This window comes from Macrobrachium nipponense, chromosome 1, assembly GCF_015104395.2.
Source record: "Macrobrachium nipponense isolate FS-2020 chromosome 1, ASM1510439v2, whole genome shotgun sequence".
Lineage (NCBI taxonomy): Eukaryota > Metazoa > Arthropoda > Malacostraca > Decapoda > Palaemonidae > Macrobrachium > Macrobrachium nipponense.
The window spans coordinates 98,532,253-98,549,928 of record NC_087200.1 but is presented as its reverse complement, the minus strand read 5'-3'; the positions used below and the strand labels follow the sequence as shown (position 1 = coordinate 98,549,928).

Sequence of the window (17,676 nt, the reverse complement as noted above, 5' to 3'; positions counted from 1 at the left end):
AGAGCAGCTTTTGTTGTAGCTGCAGACATCAGCATAGCCATTCCTGGCATGGGTCTCATCCTGACTCATGGACCTGATAACTAAAGTGGATCTAGTTACAACTCCTGACATGGTGCAGCCATAATTACAGCTTTGGTGCTCTAGTTGAGAGTAAATAACAAGCACAGACAGTGCAGAATTTAAATACAGTATAGTAAAGTGAAAACTAGTGTTTTTATTGCGGTTTATGTGACCTTCTAATGTATTATTTTTGAAATGTTATAGTAACATATTTCCTTAAAAGTTATAGTAATGTAACCTTCAAAATCAACCACCTTTCTCAAAAGTACATGACAGTAACTCATTACCAATATTAATTCTTATAGGGAAAATTATATTCAAATAATTTTATAAACTAAAACCTCTCCAGGATCATAACCTTAACATTATTCAAGATACTTTAAACACAACTAACTAGCCTTTCATTGCCAAGTAACTAAACTTCCTAGCATCAAATCTCAGCACACAAAAAAATAAATAAATAAATAAAAAAATAAATAAATAAATAAAGCAAACCTAACATTAGAATTGACGCAAGTTATCCAAAGTCTTTTTCAATACTCAAGATGAAAGAGAGGCAGAGACGTGATGCAAGAGTCAAAAGGTTTAGTTATATGCGAACATGCTGGTGAAAGTGCTACTGGAAATATTAGGAGGCAACGAAGTCTCTATATAATTACGATGGAAATACAAGTGCACCTTTGCAGCAGCACTAAAACTAACACTAGCTCTTCTCGTGAAGAAACACTAAAAAAGTTAACAAAATTTCTTGCAAATTATAATATGCATGAAGAAACCAGTCCCTAATCATTTGGCAATTACATGGGTATTCATCAGTTGCTATAACCATCTTAAAAAGAGGGGAATCATGCTATTAATCTTATGGCCCGTGAAACATGAGGGGTATAAAGAGAACACATCTTTCAGAGAAAATCAGGTGATAGCACTAGCCAAAAGACTTATATCAATGTCCATATACATAGAGTGCTGCTACAGACCTGAGGATCCAACTGCACCTAAGCATGGATTATTATCTTCTTTTGTTTCAAAGGGATTGTAGTAGCTGGGACACTTTCATGACAATAAAAAGGGATAAACATATATTATGGCTCTAATGCCATACAAAATCAGTTTCAAATACAACACAATGATTTAAAATTAATTAAAATGAAAGTAGTAACTAATAGACAATAGAAAAGATAAAAAATAATAAAAGATTTATACACCGATTCAATAAACAAATATTAAGATTTGAGTCCTTTGGCAAAATATTACATAGGAATAGCAAAGATTAAGAATCTTCATTCTATGCCACTATTCAACACGCATTCTCATCATACGATTGTTAAACAGCCCACTTTTGCGATGTAAAAGTCAACCATTTTGATTATTCACCGTTACAGTTCATGCCCGGTATTCGCGAACGATGCGGAACACAACCTCCCCCACCCGACAAAAAGGCTAAATTCCGCAAATACTTGACACCTCTCTAAAAATGCTTATAACTGCCTATTTAGATAGTTCTAACAGCAACAACAAAAAACTAAATATGATTATACTTGATTATTTTAGTTTAATCAGAAAAAATGCATTAAGTCACAAAAATGTTTCTCTAGGAAGAAAAACCCCTGAATGGGTGAAGCCATGAATCTGGAACTGTGAATAGAAAGGGGTCCACTGTACTCTCAACTAAAGCTGCCAGGTCTTGTCATAGAAAATTATATTCCCTAATATATAAGAAAATTCACTTATCTTCCCAACAATATAACCATATCATAGTCTTGTCAACACTTTAGAGCACATTTACTTAATCTACAAAAATGAAAGAGTGACATCGAATACGACCGCATCATAATTTTTACAACTTCAACTTTGATTACCAGATTCCAAAAACTTTAACACACCTCAATCATCCTTTATAGAAACAATGAATGGTATAAACTCAACAGCCCCTATTCGCCTTCTCCAGATTCATGGACTCACCTATTTGCAGATTCTTCTTTGGACCATATCTACCATTATTCTCAGGAAATTCGCCTATTCGTGGGTTTTCCCAAGATAAATATTCACTAATTAGTGTATGCATTTTGAAGTTATTTTCATGACTAAATACATTTTTATGATAAAAATATGAGTTACTAATTTTTAAATATTAATATATGATCAATACTGTATTAGTAAGTTTAATAAGATTAAATGATATCAAATAAAAATAATTCTCTCCCCCTCTCTCTTACAGAGAGTTATGTTTTTTTTGCATTAATATTAATAATATTAATGTAAACAGCAATAACATCAATTCATGAGAAGAAAATACTATACTAGTGAATTAGTAAGATTTTAGTTTATAAATTAAAAAATTTTGTAAGAATGAAGGAAAATCCATTTTACCCCTCATCTATCTTTTAGCTGAGGTCCAGAGCTATCAAATATGTCAAGTAATGTGACAGAAGGGGGAGCGTGTTGCTAACTAATGTTCATGTAATTGCTCTCTTCTACCGAGATGAGAGAATTTTTATTACCTGTATGTATATATTTATTAATATTTTTAAATAATACTAATAATATGACTGAAATTACAAAATTCATATGTGACAGTATTTTAAAGAAAGACAATAATTTTTCCATTTCTCTCTTCCACCAGAAGATAGTACAGTGGTCCCTCCGTATTCGCGGGGATGCGTACCAGACCCCCCCGTGAATAGTTAGAACCCGCGAATGTTTGGAACCCCTATAAAAATGCTGAAAAAAGCCTATTTTGTTAGTTAAAACTCAGGAAAAACCCACTAAAAATTTTCATACATGGTTTTTTTAACCCTCTTACGCCGAAGCGGTAAAAAAAAAATTGTCTCCCGTGTGCCGGAGGTGTTTCAGAGTGAGCGCGGAAGCGGAAAAAATATTTTTTTAAAAAAATCACAGCGCGCTTAGTTTTCAAGATTAAGAGTTCATTTTTGGCTCTTTTTTTTGTCATTGCCTGAAGTTTAGTATGCAACCATCAGAAATGAAAAAAATATCATTATCATATATAAATAATGCGATATATGATAGCGCAAAAACGAAATTTCATATATAATTGTATTCAAATCGCGCTGCGTGCAAAACGGTTAAAGGTAACAAGTTACTTTTTTTTCCGTTGTAATGTACACTAAATTGCAATCATTTTGGTATATAACACATTGTAAAAGGATAAAAGCAACACAAGAGAAAATATTATCACAAAATAATGCATGAATTCGTAACGCGCAGACGTAAACAAATATTTTTTTCAAAAATTCACCATAAATCTAAATAATGTCCTAGAGACTTCCAATTTCTTTCAAAATGAAGACAAATGATTGAATATTACTATACTGTAAGAGTACTAGCTTACAATTGCAGTTTTTGACCATATCTGACAAGTTAAATTTGACAGAATGTCGAATTTTTTTATATATATATTTTTTATATGCAATTATTTTAGAAATAAGAAAAGCTACAACCTTCAAATATTTTTCGTTTTATTCTACATGAAATTGCGCACATTTTCATATATAAAACTCTATGAAATGCCTAATATGAAACGGAGCAAATATTCCGAGAATGGTACATACGCATTTTGGAGATTTGTGGCGGAGAATCCGCGCGCGGAGGGAAGGAAAGATTTTTTTAAATTCACCATAAATCTAAATATTTTGCTAGAGACTTCGAATTTGTTTGAAAATGAAGATAAATGACTGAATATTACTAGACTGTAAGAGTTTAAGCTTACAATTGCGTTTTTCGACCATTTCGGTAGAGTCAAAGTTGACCGAACGTGGTTTTTTTTCTATTTATCGTGATTTATATGCAAATATTTCAATAATGAGAAAAGCTACAACCTCCAATTATTTCTTGTTGTATTCTACATGAAATTGCGCACATTTTCATATATAAAACTTTATGTAACGGCTAATTTAAAATGGTGCAAACATTACCACAATCGCACATATGATTTTTTCGGAAGAGTTACCGCGCGGACGTAAAGAAAATGTTATTTTTTTCATAAATTCACCATAAATCGAAATATTGTGCTAGAGACTTCCAATTTGTTGCAAAATGAAGATAAATGCTTGAATATTACTAGAATATAAGCATTTTAGCTTACAATTCCATTTTTCGACCATTTCGGTAGAGTCAAAGTTGACCGAAGGTTGAAATTTTGGCAATTATCGTTATTTATATGAAAATATCTCAAAACTGATAAAAGCTACAACCATGGGTTGTTTTTAATTGTATTGTGCATGAAATTGCGCACATTTCCATATATAAAACTTTATATAACGGCTAATTTTAAAATGGTGCAAACATTACCACAATCGCATGTATGATTTTTTTCGGAATCGCATGTATGATTTTTTTCGGAAGAGTTACCGCCTGGACGTAAGGAAAAAGTTTTTTCATAAATTCACCATAAATCGAAATATTGTGCTAGAGACTTCCAATTAGTTGCAAAATTAAGGTAAATGATTAAATATTACTAAAATATAAGTGTTTTAGCTTACAATTGCGTTTTTCTACCATTTCGGTAGAGTCAAATTTTACCGAAGGTTGAAATTTTGGCAATTATCGTTATTTATATGAAAATATCTCAAAACTGATAAAAGCTACAATCATGAGTATTTTATTGTTGTATTCTACATAAAAATGCGCACATTTTCATATATAATACTTCATGTAACGGCTAATTTACAATGGTACAAAAATTATGTCAAAGTGACGAAATAATTTCCGAGATGTGTTACAGATACTTTTTAGTGCGGCAAGAAAGAAATTTGCGCTTGCGCGCCTGCGTAACGATTGTAAACAAAACAACACCTTGATCCGTGAACTCCCAGCATCCCCCAAGGCGCGTGATTCAAAAGTTTTAGGCTGGTAGGCCTATAAGTATCTTTCAGCGAATTTTTAAAAAAAACTTTTGTAAGTCGACGTAAAATACGTCCAGTCGGCACACGGGAGACAAAAAATGTTGACGTAAAATACGTCCAGTCGGCGTAAGAGGGTTAATAGTTTTATCACAAAAAGTGCATTTTATAATGAAATTCATAAAAAAACCAGGAATTTATGGATATTAATCATAGAAAAATACCGCAAATGCGCAAATTTTCCGCGAATAATGCAGGGAAACGTTCCCGAGAGAAATCCGCGAATGTGTGAGTCCGCGAATACGGGGGGTCCACTGTATGTCATAGTGGTCACTCTCTGTTTTGGATGGAAGTGTTAGAAGTGTATGACACTACTACATTTCATGATAAAATAATAATTTACAGTACTAATTTTCAAATTAAATTAAGATAGCAATAAAGTCTCTCTCTCTCTCTCTCTCTCTCTCTCACAAATATTTTTGTAGTATGATAAATAAATTTTTTACCTCATAACTAATTTTAAAATATTAAGAGCAATAAAAGAAATAGTGATTCCCAGTCTTTTTAGCCACTTCAAGATAGGAGTAAATGACAGTTTGATATATGTATTGACAGAGGGGAAGGTGTGTTGCTCATTGAAGTTCAATTCAATCTTTTGATATCGTACAGAATTATTCTCTCCCTCTCACTCTTGATGGTCAGATATATGATGTTGCCATTAGAGTAGACCCCCCGTATTCGCGGACTCACACATTTGCGGATTTCTCTCGGGAACGTTTCCCTGCATTATTTGCGGAAAATTCGCGCATTCGCGTTATTTTTCTATGAGAAATATCCACAAATTCCTGGTTTTTGTTATCAATTTCATCATAAAATGCACTTTTTGTGATAAAACTATTAAAACAACCATATATGATAATTTTTAGTGGTTTTTCTTAAGTTTTAACTAACAAAATAGGCTGTTTTTGGAATTTTTATAGGGGTTCCAAACATTCGCGGATTCTAACTATTCGCGGGGGGGTCTGGTACACATCCCCCGCGAATAGGGGGGGACCACTGTAGTAATTTAAGGTATATTTGAAGTAGGATGTTATTTAAGGTATACATTTGGTATTTGAACTTTCAAGATAGGCAGTTGTAAGTGTTTTTAGACGGTTCTAAGTATTCGCAAGTTTTTACTATTCATGTGAGCCTGGTACGCATCCCTCACAAATACAGGGGTCCACTGTATTTGAATGACTAATAGTAGTAGTTTGAACTGTATAAATACACTATACCATCACTTAATTAACAATAATTATAATTACTCTATACTTACTCTTCAGCCACATCGCTGCCCTCTTCTCCTGGGGCAAAATCTTCATCGTCACTGCTCTCCTCATCACCATCATCACGTTCTTGGGCCTCTTCTCTAACTCGTCTCATGTAAGGATCTGGCTCATCAGCATCACTGTCATCGAAGTCATCATTTTTGCCACCCATTTCCTGGAAATATTAGGAAAAATTGTGTTAAGATAATTATCCACTTCCTGTTCTCTCTCTCTCTCTCTCTTCTTCCCTCTCTTCGCTCTCTCCTCTTCTTCTCCTTCTCTCTCTATCTCTCTCTCTCCTCTCTCTCTCTCTCTCTCTCTCTCTCTCTCTCTCTCTCCACTTCCTTTTATTGTCATACTTCCTGCTATGTCTCTCTCCCTACATTTCTTTTTATGTATTATCAAAGGGAACATGTTGCAGAGGGCTGCTGATATTTTGTCCTTGAACAGAAAGACATGATTGTAACATGGATTCAGTGAGATAGCTGGGCTGCTGGTAAATAAAACTGTCTCACAGAGTAGAGAGAGCAACGACTTCTTAGTACATATGGCTTGTGCTACTCTAAGGATCAGAAACATGGGCACTGACAAAAAGGATGGAGGAACTTTGAATAAATGTAATGTAACAATAAAAAAATAAATTTTTAAAGGAATTGTATTTTTCCCAACTATACAAACCTGAGGTCCTTTACAATATTATATGATTACAGCAAACCTGGAACAGCTGTTAAAACTCTTGAAATAGGTGGTTAGGTTGTAACTACCATTTGGTAGGCAGGGAGACCTGCTTGTCCGGATGTAAACATTCAAGTTTGCCTTTTGGCCCAAGTTTCAGATTGAGGGGTGGCATGCGGTGGCTCAATATAAAAAGGACCTCAGGTTAAGAAAAATACAGTTTGCTTTTAGAAAACATTGGTCCTTTACAATAGGAAGACTTGCTGGTTGGAGAGAGGAATCAGTCTCTTGAACTGACTGGAGTTCGCCACACCTGGACTACTCTTCCTGGTCAAAAGAGCAAGGAGGATTGCCCTACTTCTGATGAATTGACAGGAGTATAAGAGCTACGGGATCAAGAGTCAGACTTCTAGACCTATTCGAATGAGTAAGGAATCGTAACTCCTAAGAAAAAAGGATAGGAAGAATCTTAATAGTCGGAGTCAGTAAGGCAAAGACTCGAAAGGGATTTGTCTTAATGCCATTTCCTCCTTCCTCCCCTTACTTGTTGAGCAGCCACCACTGGTTCCAAGGAAATGTGTCCAAGGACCTGTGGGCAATATCGCAAAGGTGATGAGAAGTGAAGGTGGTATGGCGTGCCCAGACCTTCGCTTTCAAAACCTGTTGAATCAACAGGTTCTTATGGACCTCGTGAGCTCTCAGACAACACGTAATGGTGTTGTCGCCAGCAGCAGAATACGCCTTCTTGATCGTCTCACGAAGCCATAAAGAAACACTGTTCTTGGACACCTCTTTCTTACAACCACCATTGCTAATGAAGAGTCGTTGACGCTCAGGCCGGAGATGGCGAGTCCTCTTCAAATAGTGCCATAATGGGACAAAGTAGCAACTTGTCTGGATCATCACCAACAAAGTTACTCAGGGAGGGGATGGCTAAGGACTCTCATCTAGTGTCAGGGACCGATGGATTCTGAGTCTTCGCTACGAAATCCAGGACGAAGTTGAGCGTAACCAATCCCCATCCTGTGAGTGTTTACTATCGAAAGAAAGACCATGCAGTTCGATCACTTCCTTTGCCGATGCAAGTGCCAGCAGAAAGACGGTCTTGAGCCAAGGCTGACCACACAAGTCCCGTTGAAGCCCTGGCTTCCCTCTTGGGTTCCCAGAAGGATTCAAGGCGGGAAAGGCAATTTCCTGCACAGGAGGTCACAGCTGCTTCCTCGAGATTGTTGTGCTGACGTATCAGCTCTAACAATCTCCGCAAAGGTCCTCTGTATCTCGTGGGTGTCCAAGTTTCTTGGCAAAGGACCATCAAGTCCTTTCAGAGACCGGTCCTCCCGATCTACTCTCCCCTTATGAAGAACCGGACCCCATAGATCCATCCTCGACAACTTGAGCGTACATTCAGTGAGGCCCTAGGACCCCAGGAATGTAGGCCACCAACCCCGAATCCCATGGAGAGCACTCTACAGGATTCCTACTATTCAACTCACCGAGGAAGTAGAGGGAATAGGAGAGGAGGAGAGGATGCTCTCATCCCTCCTGGCAGCACTGCTACCGGGAGGGGTGAGCTGTGCCCTGCATTTCCTGAGGAAAATGCAGTGCTTCTCTCCATACTGCAAGCAGGAAAAGTCACAGCGCTGGTGGAAGCCCACCCCTTGCTAGCGGTGATGCGGCTCCCTGCCTGGCGAGAGTGTGCATCCTCCTCATGATGCCCCAGCCCTCTATGAGGCCAAAGCCTCTAGAGAAGAGGTCTGTACAGGAGAGTCATCTCTCATGAGAGATGACTCTCCTTCACTGACTGTGGATGCACAACTTCCCTTGGGAAGTTGCAAATGAGTCTCCGACACGGCCCTGGTCCCACAGGAAGCGCCCTTGGAACTAGGGACTAGAGGACAAACCTTGGTTCGAGCTCTAGCGGCTCACGAGACTCTAGACCCTGGGGACAGTGTCCCAGTTCCCTCTCCTGAAGGAGTGGGAAAGCCAATGAGAGAGCCAACTACCTTCTTCCCAGATGGAGGATGCAGCCCAATAGAAACCTCAAGGCGAGGTTTGTTAGGGGGTGGAGAACCTACATTCCCCTTCTTAGGACGTGAAGCCTTTGATGGGGGAAGTGAGGCAGTGGGAGATGACGAAGACGAAGAAACCTTCCTCGATCTCTTCTTCGACAGCTTCTGCAGGATGGAAGTCAGGGTTATCCAAGGAATCATCAGCTACTCCAGTACCAGGAGCAGGGGCAGGAGCACAGTCGGCAGCAGAGACAGTCAGGTCCAGGGGCAGGAGGAGCGGTAGGCATGATGGCAGGTAGTGATGGTGCTGGCATCCCTGTCATTATAAAGGGATACCGCCAACGGTGGCACCCCGAAACCAGGAGGGGGAGGCACTGGGCGCATCACAAGGTGGATCGATGGCATATGTTGTTGGACACTGACCAACACTGAGGTTATGGGACCACATCAGGCATGGCGGAGTGTAGTAGCCAGGCTGGGTCATGTTAGTCGTGGTGGTGATGACTACATATGAGCTAGCAGCAATTACACTAAAGGTTGACCCACGAACCCAAGGGAAGACCATGCCTGGCCTAGACTTTGTTTGTATGGTGTTTTTATATTACATGGAACCAGTGGTTATTCAGCAACGGGACCAACGGCTTTACGTGGCTTCCGAACTACATCGAGAGTGAACTTCTATCACCAGAAATACACATCTCTCACTCTTCAATGAAATGGCCAAGAATCAAACTCGCGACCACCGAGGTGGGACGCCAACACCATACCAACTACGCCACTGAGGCGCAACACCTCACCTGCAGAAGAAAAAGTCAGGTTGGGGGTCCTTCCTCACTCCGAGGGAGGACCTTTGAAGTGACCAGTCCCTTCAACTCGGAGGTTGTGGGCAATCATCAACCTGTGATGACTGCAGCATGGGGAAGGAGGGTACTTATGCCATGGCAAAGCACCAACCTGAGGAGAACATAAACGTTTACTCGACAGAGCTGAGCAGATCACCTCAACACGACTATGAGAAGTACTTGTCTGCCTAAGAACTATCGCCTTCCTCCCATAAACACTAGTCTCCTTCGAGGCCAAAGTCCCTTGAGAAGAAAGTTCTGAGGAGTCTGTTTCTGCTACCCTATGTGCTCAGTCCCCAAGATCCAAGACACAAGGATGGAACCTGACCAAGCACTTAAAAAAGTGCTAACAGGCAGTGTCGAAACACCTAAGTGTCTCAGCACTTCTCTCATTCTATGCCTATCCCAGACTGGAGAGCGAACACCCCCCATACTGGTTGAGATACGCTCAAGATTCCATAAAATGCAGTTAGATACTTCAGCCGAGCACTCACAATTCTAACAAATCTGAGCACTCAGCTAGCTCTGGAAGTTCCAAGGAATTCGAGCACTTGGCGAGACTCCCGAATCTCATAAAGATCATCAAGAGTGGTCTTCTATCAACTTCTGAACATTAGCAATTCAGAGGAATCCCAGCGCTCAATGAGCGCCAGAAATTCTAAGGAATTCAAGTGCTTGCCAACTCCCAAATCTCATAAGAACAATTATCGGGAGTGGTCTTCTCTAGCCTTTCATGTGCTCGTGATTCCAAAGAATTCAAGCGCTCAGCGACTGCCAAAAATTCTGATGAATGTAAGTGCTTGGCGAGACTCCCAAATCTCCTAAGAACAATCATCGGAAGTGACCTCTCTCTCGGCGAGTACTCAAATTTTAAGGAATTCAAAGTTCCTCAGTGGATGAGTGGGTTGCATAGTCGCCTATCAATCTAGTAGCCCAAGTTTGATTCCTGCTGCTGCAATTGAGGAACCAGAGGAATTTATTTCTGGTAATTAGAAATTCATTTCTCGATATAATGTGGTTTGGATCCCACAATAAGCTGTAGGTCCCGTCGCTCAGTAACCAATTGGTTCGTAGCCCCATAAATATACAAAAATTTCTAATCCTTTGGGCCAGCACTAGGACAGCTGTTAATCCCTTCGGTACCGCATGATGTATAATCGGCAAGATGCTGCATCCCGCATTTTCCCACTTATCATAGTGTCTGTTAAACCCAGAAAGAAAAGGTTATACTAACATCTATTCTGCTTTATATATTGATGGAAATGAATGTAAAAGTCATATACACATGAGTTTATATGTATACACATACACACACTATATATATATATATATTGTGACGTTTGTAGATCGTTCCGTCTACCCAGATATTAATTAATTAATTTGATTTGGAAAACGGCAGCCATTTCTTCCAAATATCAGCTGATTTTTAGTAAAACGCGGGAAACCCAAAACCCGCCAGCCAGAGATAGGGGGTTCCCCAGTTGGGGGAAAGTAGTCTTTTGTCAGCTTTAGGGACGTATCTCAAAAGGGAAGGATGTAGGCAGATTGGTACTTCTTAGACCTATATCTTAAGCTCTCTTTCCTGTGACCCCTCTGCTGGCTTTATGTTCTGTTTCCAGGATTTGCCTTGCTTGTGGGGGGTTGGGGTTAACGCTGAATCCCAACACCCAAGCAAACCACCTGAATTCTGCCTCAGTCGTCTCCAGACGTGACCTTCGGACGGATGTCCGACCACCTGCCTTCCATTTAGGCCTATCCACGGCGTACTGGCGCGCCCGAGCCCCAGACCTAAGACAAAGCTGGGCGCCACATTTTCTACAAAGGTCCACACTGAACATTGCATCCAGGTACGTCTTGTGAAACAGCATATTGCCAGTCCCTTATCACCTATTATCTATTAGATCCTCGTTTTCCTAATTCAATTTCCAGCCCCAAAAGAAAGAAATCCTTTTGTTCCCTCTCACTGCCTCATGGCCGCATGCTTCCCCTTGTGTGATCGTCCCAGACCAATGAAGTCATTGCATACCTCCGTGAAACATTAAAGGTTCCTTCTCCCCAGTGTTAGAGAATTAATTAATCAAAACAAGAAGTCATGTTTTTTTTCTTTTATCTCGTCTAATCTGGGATTCTGTTCCAGATTCCTTGAGCCACGTGTCATGTCTCTCTGCCCGCAAGTGTTGCATTACCCAAGTTTATGAGACCAGCTTTCATCCAATTACATTTTAGCCAGCTATCCATTTGTGAGAGATTATAAGTCCCAACGTGCGGACGCTGTATTCACTTTTCTCCAGGCCAGAACGAGCCTTTTGTAAATAAATAGCTGTAAAGTTTTAGCTGAGTCTCTGGCGACCTACCTATTCCTCTAGATTAATTGTCCATTATAAACCAGTTTTACGGTAAGTTCAATTAATTTCAACTTGTCCTCCTTCAATTATTTCCGTTTACGTATATAGCCTCTCTCAAGGCCGGCTAATACGTAAAATTGTCGACCTTCGCCGAGGATTTGAACCTAGCTTGCTTAAAAAAAAAAAAAAAAAAGCTTGTAAATCGCGTTATCCTTGTAAAACGAATGTAAATGTTTTTCAAAGCGCAAAAAGAAAGCACACTTGCAGGGAAAGAAGACAGACACTGACTCACGGTAAGGTATACCATTCTTTTAATATGATTATTTATAACCTATGTTAGCTTAAGGTACGTTAAGTATTTTTATTTAGAAGTGTTTTAAACAAATGTGAAGTGAGAAATATTATTATATTGTAACGGCCAGAGCGCCGAGCGAATTCTGTTATTTTGTAAATCGCATTGTGCTTGTCGGACGAGACAGAGCACGTGTATTAGATAGATGCCAGAAAGGACCAGATCAAACTAGGAAGTGCTTTGCCAGGGTTTATTGCTGTATTAGAAAGCCTAGCTAGTTAGGAGTGTTTTACTAATAGTTACGGCAAAAGAAGTGTACAATTCTTTTGTCTGTGATAAGTTAGGGGAATTCATTCTAACTTAGTTTTCATTCCAAGTGTTGGTAACCGCTTACCTCTCAGCTTAATTCAGCTTCGCGCCTGCGCGGTCTCAACCAGCCTTCGTTTTCACTCACAGCGGCAGCCATGTTTGTTATCTCGTTAAGCATTATCTAAACAATTTAAGCAAAGTAACGTAAGTCTCGAAGTTTTAACGTAAAAAATATCAATCTCGGTACTAGTATCTATCGTTCTGCCAGAGAAATTAACGTAATTCGCCTTGAATAAGAAATTCGAATTTTGTGTTGTAAATTGCTTTCGCATTTACAGAGAATCAGCTGATTCGCCATCACTGCTAGCCCACCGTGCTGCTAGCCCGCGCTGGCCAGCTCGCTCACGTGTTTCACCTCGCATCGCTCACTCGCTCGCTGAGCGAAAGTTTCATTTCACTTCGCACTTAACGTAACCTTTTCTTTTTCCAACTGTTTGCTAACATTTCCATATTAAAATCCTTACCGTCATTTTCACTTGTCCTTACGTAAAGTTAACGTAAATCTTAAAAGTAGAGTCACTTACAAGAATTGTTAACGTAAAACGCGTCTTTGTAAATTTCATATTAAAACGCAAATCATTTCATAAGCGCAAGCCGCTAACATTAACGTAAACATCGTTCACCGCGAGCGCGTTATCATTTTCATAAAACGTTATCAAAAGCAATTCTTTCATTAAAAACGTTAACGTAAGTAGATAATTTAACGCAAGTTGCGTCACATTAAACTAACATTAGTAGTTCAATTCAAATATAAGGGAGTTCATTCATATATCATTTTTCACCCTCTCTGAGAGAGAGAGAGAGAGAGAGAGAGAGAGAGAGAGAGAGAGAGAGAGAGAGAGAGAGAGAGAGAGAGAGAGAGAAAAAACCAGAACCCAGTATTCATGAAGCCAAGAGTACTACATCTTACCATTAATTATAGCATACAGAATTAACATTATTTTAGTCTCTTGTGTCTTCCATTTACACAGCGTGATACGTACGCGCATGTGTCCATTGCAGTTTGCAAGCATTTATTTATTTCATTTATAGAGTACTTCAGCGAGGGACAGCATTTCTAAAATTATCATTACCTGTCGTTGCCCGAGTGGTCTTTTCATTTTCTTTTATCCCAAAAGACTTGCGTGTACCGCAAGCACAAACCGCACAGTGTGCCACCGCAAATTCATTACTTCCAGACAAGGAAGCCTACCAGTCTAGGACTGGCCACCACCAGTGCACGTCAGGTCTTACCATTTTACAGTGCCACTAATTCTTGACACTGTCCATCGACTGGCTGCTGAAGTACTCCCACCTTTTACTTTCTCTCCTCCACCATTACACTCTGCCATGAGCAGTGCCATTTCACTTCAGTATATTTAAGTACACTGCATGTAGTGTCCGGGACACACCAGCACGATACCAGTGCTCCAAGGAACACCTCCTCATAAGTGTCATTGCACCTGTACAGGCCGTACAGGTAGCCATTAAACCTGCGTGTCCGTCCTTACGGAACGCCCAAGTAACTAGTGTGTCCGTGTACAAGGGTCAGTGATCCTTCGGAACACTCAACAAGGGAACGCCTCCCCAAGTGCCGCAATACCAGCCCTAAGTGCTGTCAAACCTGCGTGTCCGTCCTTACGGAACGCCCAAGTCATAAATGTCCGTGTACGAGAATCAGTGATCCTTCGGACCAATCAAGGGAACGCCTCCCGAAGTGCCGCAATACCAGCACTACTAGTGCTGTCCAAAAGGAACGCCTCCTGAAGTGCCATCGCACCTGTACAGACGTACAGGTAGCCCTATACCTGCGTGTCCGTCCTACGGAACGCCCATTCATTAGAGTATCCACCATTTTGGATCACTCCACCAAGGAACGCATCCATAAGCGCCGCGCACCTGTATTGGACCTACAAGTAGCCCATTCCAGCGTCTCCCAAGTTGGGAACGCCCGTAAGTGTGACGTACGCCGCACACTTCATTCGATTTTTTCACCTCATCAGAAGGTGCCATTCACAAAGTGCCACCGAGCACCCAGTCTTTTCAGACTTTTCATTACCACGTCGCAGAACCCATTTCCAAGTGAGTGCCACTTTCCACAGTAGGCACTCCCATTCCATTCAGTACCCTTTCCTGGTCATTATCTTCATTTTCCTCCGAGCCTCTACTGCAGCCTAAGGGAAATGTCTTCCCCTGCTTCCCGCGACTTCTTTGCCATAGAGCTAGAGAAGCTCGGAGCCCTCATAACTCTGGGCAAGGAGGCCGGTTACACTGGACCAGCACTTGACCAGTGGATAAAGGCGCTGCAGGCTGCTGCGCGCCTGCAAGAAAAGGAAGAAAGAGAAGCAGAAAGGAAGGCACGTGAAGAAGAGAGAAAGCATGAGCTAGCTCTCTTAGATGACGCAATCTCTCTGCTAGTTTCTAAGCCCCAGACCATGAGCTGGACTCCCGTAAGAGGTGGTTGCGGAGGTTCTGCACCACTTGTTGTGTGCGTGGGCATGCTGTGGATTCCGACCAGTGCCCAAGTCGGTCTCTACCTTGGGAGGAGAGCTACCAGGGTGAACTTCTCCAAGGCTACCATGTAGCCCTGCCTGATGAACAGTCTCCTACGGCCTATCAGTGGGTACATGTCATGGCCGACACCGAAGCCCAGGTCTCCCTTATTTCCAGAAAGGCATTGCCTAGGGGTGCCAAAATCCAGACGAACGAAGAAATTCAGTTTGAATGGATTGACGGTAACCTCTATGCTGTTCCTTCTGAATGTAAAAATGCCTTTTCTGGACCAGGAGACCAAGGAAACCACATTGTGCCGCCTGGGCGTAGTTGACCAATTTCATGATGTTTATCAGGTGATATTGGGCCGAGATCTACTTAAGCCGTATCTCCCCTGGACGCAGCTCCCACTACCAGATGCACCGGATCCCTGCAGCATGCCTCATAATCAAACCTCAATTTTAGATTCAGAGGCTAGTGCCTCCAATGTCCCAGACATCCCTTTTATTTGTGAACCTGGCCCTGACCCAGTGTCAGAGCCAGACGTTTCTTCCGCATCATCTCAGCCTCTTACCATCTTACCGCCTACCACCTCCACTTTGGAAGAGGTAAGCCCACCAGTTAACCCCGGACTTGCTTCCGAGGATGATTCAACGGAGGTTTCCTTAACCTCCCTACCTCACATCACCACCAGAGAGGACTCTTCACCTGTGCCAGAGCACACTGCCAGCCTTGGTGACTCCACAGATCCGCAACCTGTGGGGCCATCTCGGCCTTACCGTCCAGTGCCACTGAAGAGGTTCTGGAACACGTTCTGCCGAGACTGTGGCCGCAAGGGTCACATGTCTGCCAACTACGGAGGGTGCGCGAACCACAATATTCCTGCCATCGCAATGGCCGTCACCAATCCTTCTTCACTAGGACCCCCAGCTAAGGGCCCTATAACAGTCGCACCCTTCCAAAGCCATTATCCGCCAAGCCACGTCAGAGCCTACAACGACTCTGGCGCTCAAATCTCCCTAATACGGGAAGATCGAATCCCCCGAGGGGCAAACGTCGATAGACGTCACTTAATAACCATTGAAGGTATCAACCATATCAAGTTGATTCTTCCTACCGTCCAATTGATGGTCACCAGACCTCGTTTCTCCAGAGTATGTACTCTTGCAGTTGCAAGCTACATTCCAGGAGGTTACGACCTCCTCCTAGGGCAAGACATGAAGTCTCCCTTGCATTCCAAAAAGCCTAGGGGTCCTAACCCCACAACAAATCACTCCAAAGCAAGGAGTCATCGAAATTCTACTTCCTCTAGGAAGTACGTCCACCAACAGTCTCCCCCGTTACCAAGGAGGGAGATTGACCATTCGCAGTTCCGTTGCAAAACCTGTAACGTAATAGGGCACTCTACTAATTGGCCTAGGTGCCCTAGCCGACTACCAGCAGCGGACAATGTCCATTTTCCACAAGGCTTAGCCTTCAACAAGAGACAGGAGCCTCTGTTTCCCATTTCCAAGGGCACGCTGAGAGGTATTGCACCTCCGGTACCCGTCACAGGTCCAGTCGACCTCAACTCTCTGCCAGTGCCACTTGGCAGCACTGAGCAGTGCCAAGCTCCGTCCAGCCTGGACGTAGAGCCACCACAGAACTTGACTTCTGCGCCTGGCCCCGAATCTCTAGTGCCGGGCGGTCTAAACCCTAACCAAGGATCCTCCAACAGGCATGGAGCTTACCGCAGCCCATGGCCAATCCAAAGTCCATGAGTCTTCTTCGCCCTCACCACTGACGCCCGAGGATGAACCTCCGGCAGACCTAACCTTCATACCTCCTCTGGAAAACCAGGAACTGCCCGACCAGGAGTCAGCCTGGAGTTTTCCCCTTACGATGGCTGTCGCAGCAGCCGGAGTGAGGGCCTCCCCTGCAGTAGGTTCCACCTCTACGACGGTTGCTGCAGATACCGAAGTAGGGTGTTCTCCTGAAATCCCTCAGGCTACCACTGCCTCTGCTCCTGCCGGCGTTTCTGGCCTTTCCCCAGAGTCGGTGCCTCCGTCTACTCCTAGGACTGGTATAGCCAGGTCCTGGAGGAATAAGAAGAAGAAGAAGAAGGGACGTAGCAAATCATTAACACACTAACCAAAGAGCCACATGCTCTCCTTGACACCTGTGCCCGAGGTACAGTGTCGCATTCAATTGCAGTGTGATCCTGGCACCTACCCAGAGAAGGTAGCCAGCCTGATCTCTGCCAGTAGAACTAACCCTCTAACCCCTAGCCATGGTGATACTAACCCTCACTTAAATATAATTACCTCATTGCATTTCCCCCCTGGTCAACTAACCACTCATCATCCCACGCATCATTACCTCTCATTATGTATTTTAACAATTCCGTCACTGAACTACTGCTGTGCGTACCACACTCTGGAATGATTGCGTCTTCATTTAACTA

General features: G+C 42.1%; 1 protein-coding gene across 1 annotated transcript in view; it reads right to left on the bottom strand.

The window, feature by feature from the left end:
• LOC135218888 (FACT complex subunit Ssrp1-like) overlaps window positions 1-17,676 on the bottom strand; it is a 198,551-nt gene that overhangs the window by 57,897 nt on the left and 122,978 nt on the right. Inside the window, exon 10 of the mRNA XM_064255333.1 lies at window positions 6,238-6,404. Within this exon, the coding sequence (XP_064111403.1) occupies window positions 6,238-6,404 (167 nt within the window). The remainder of the gene's footprint in view (window positions 1-6,237; window positions 6,405-17,676) is intronic.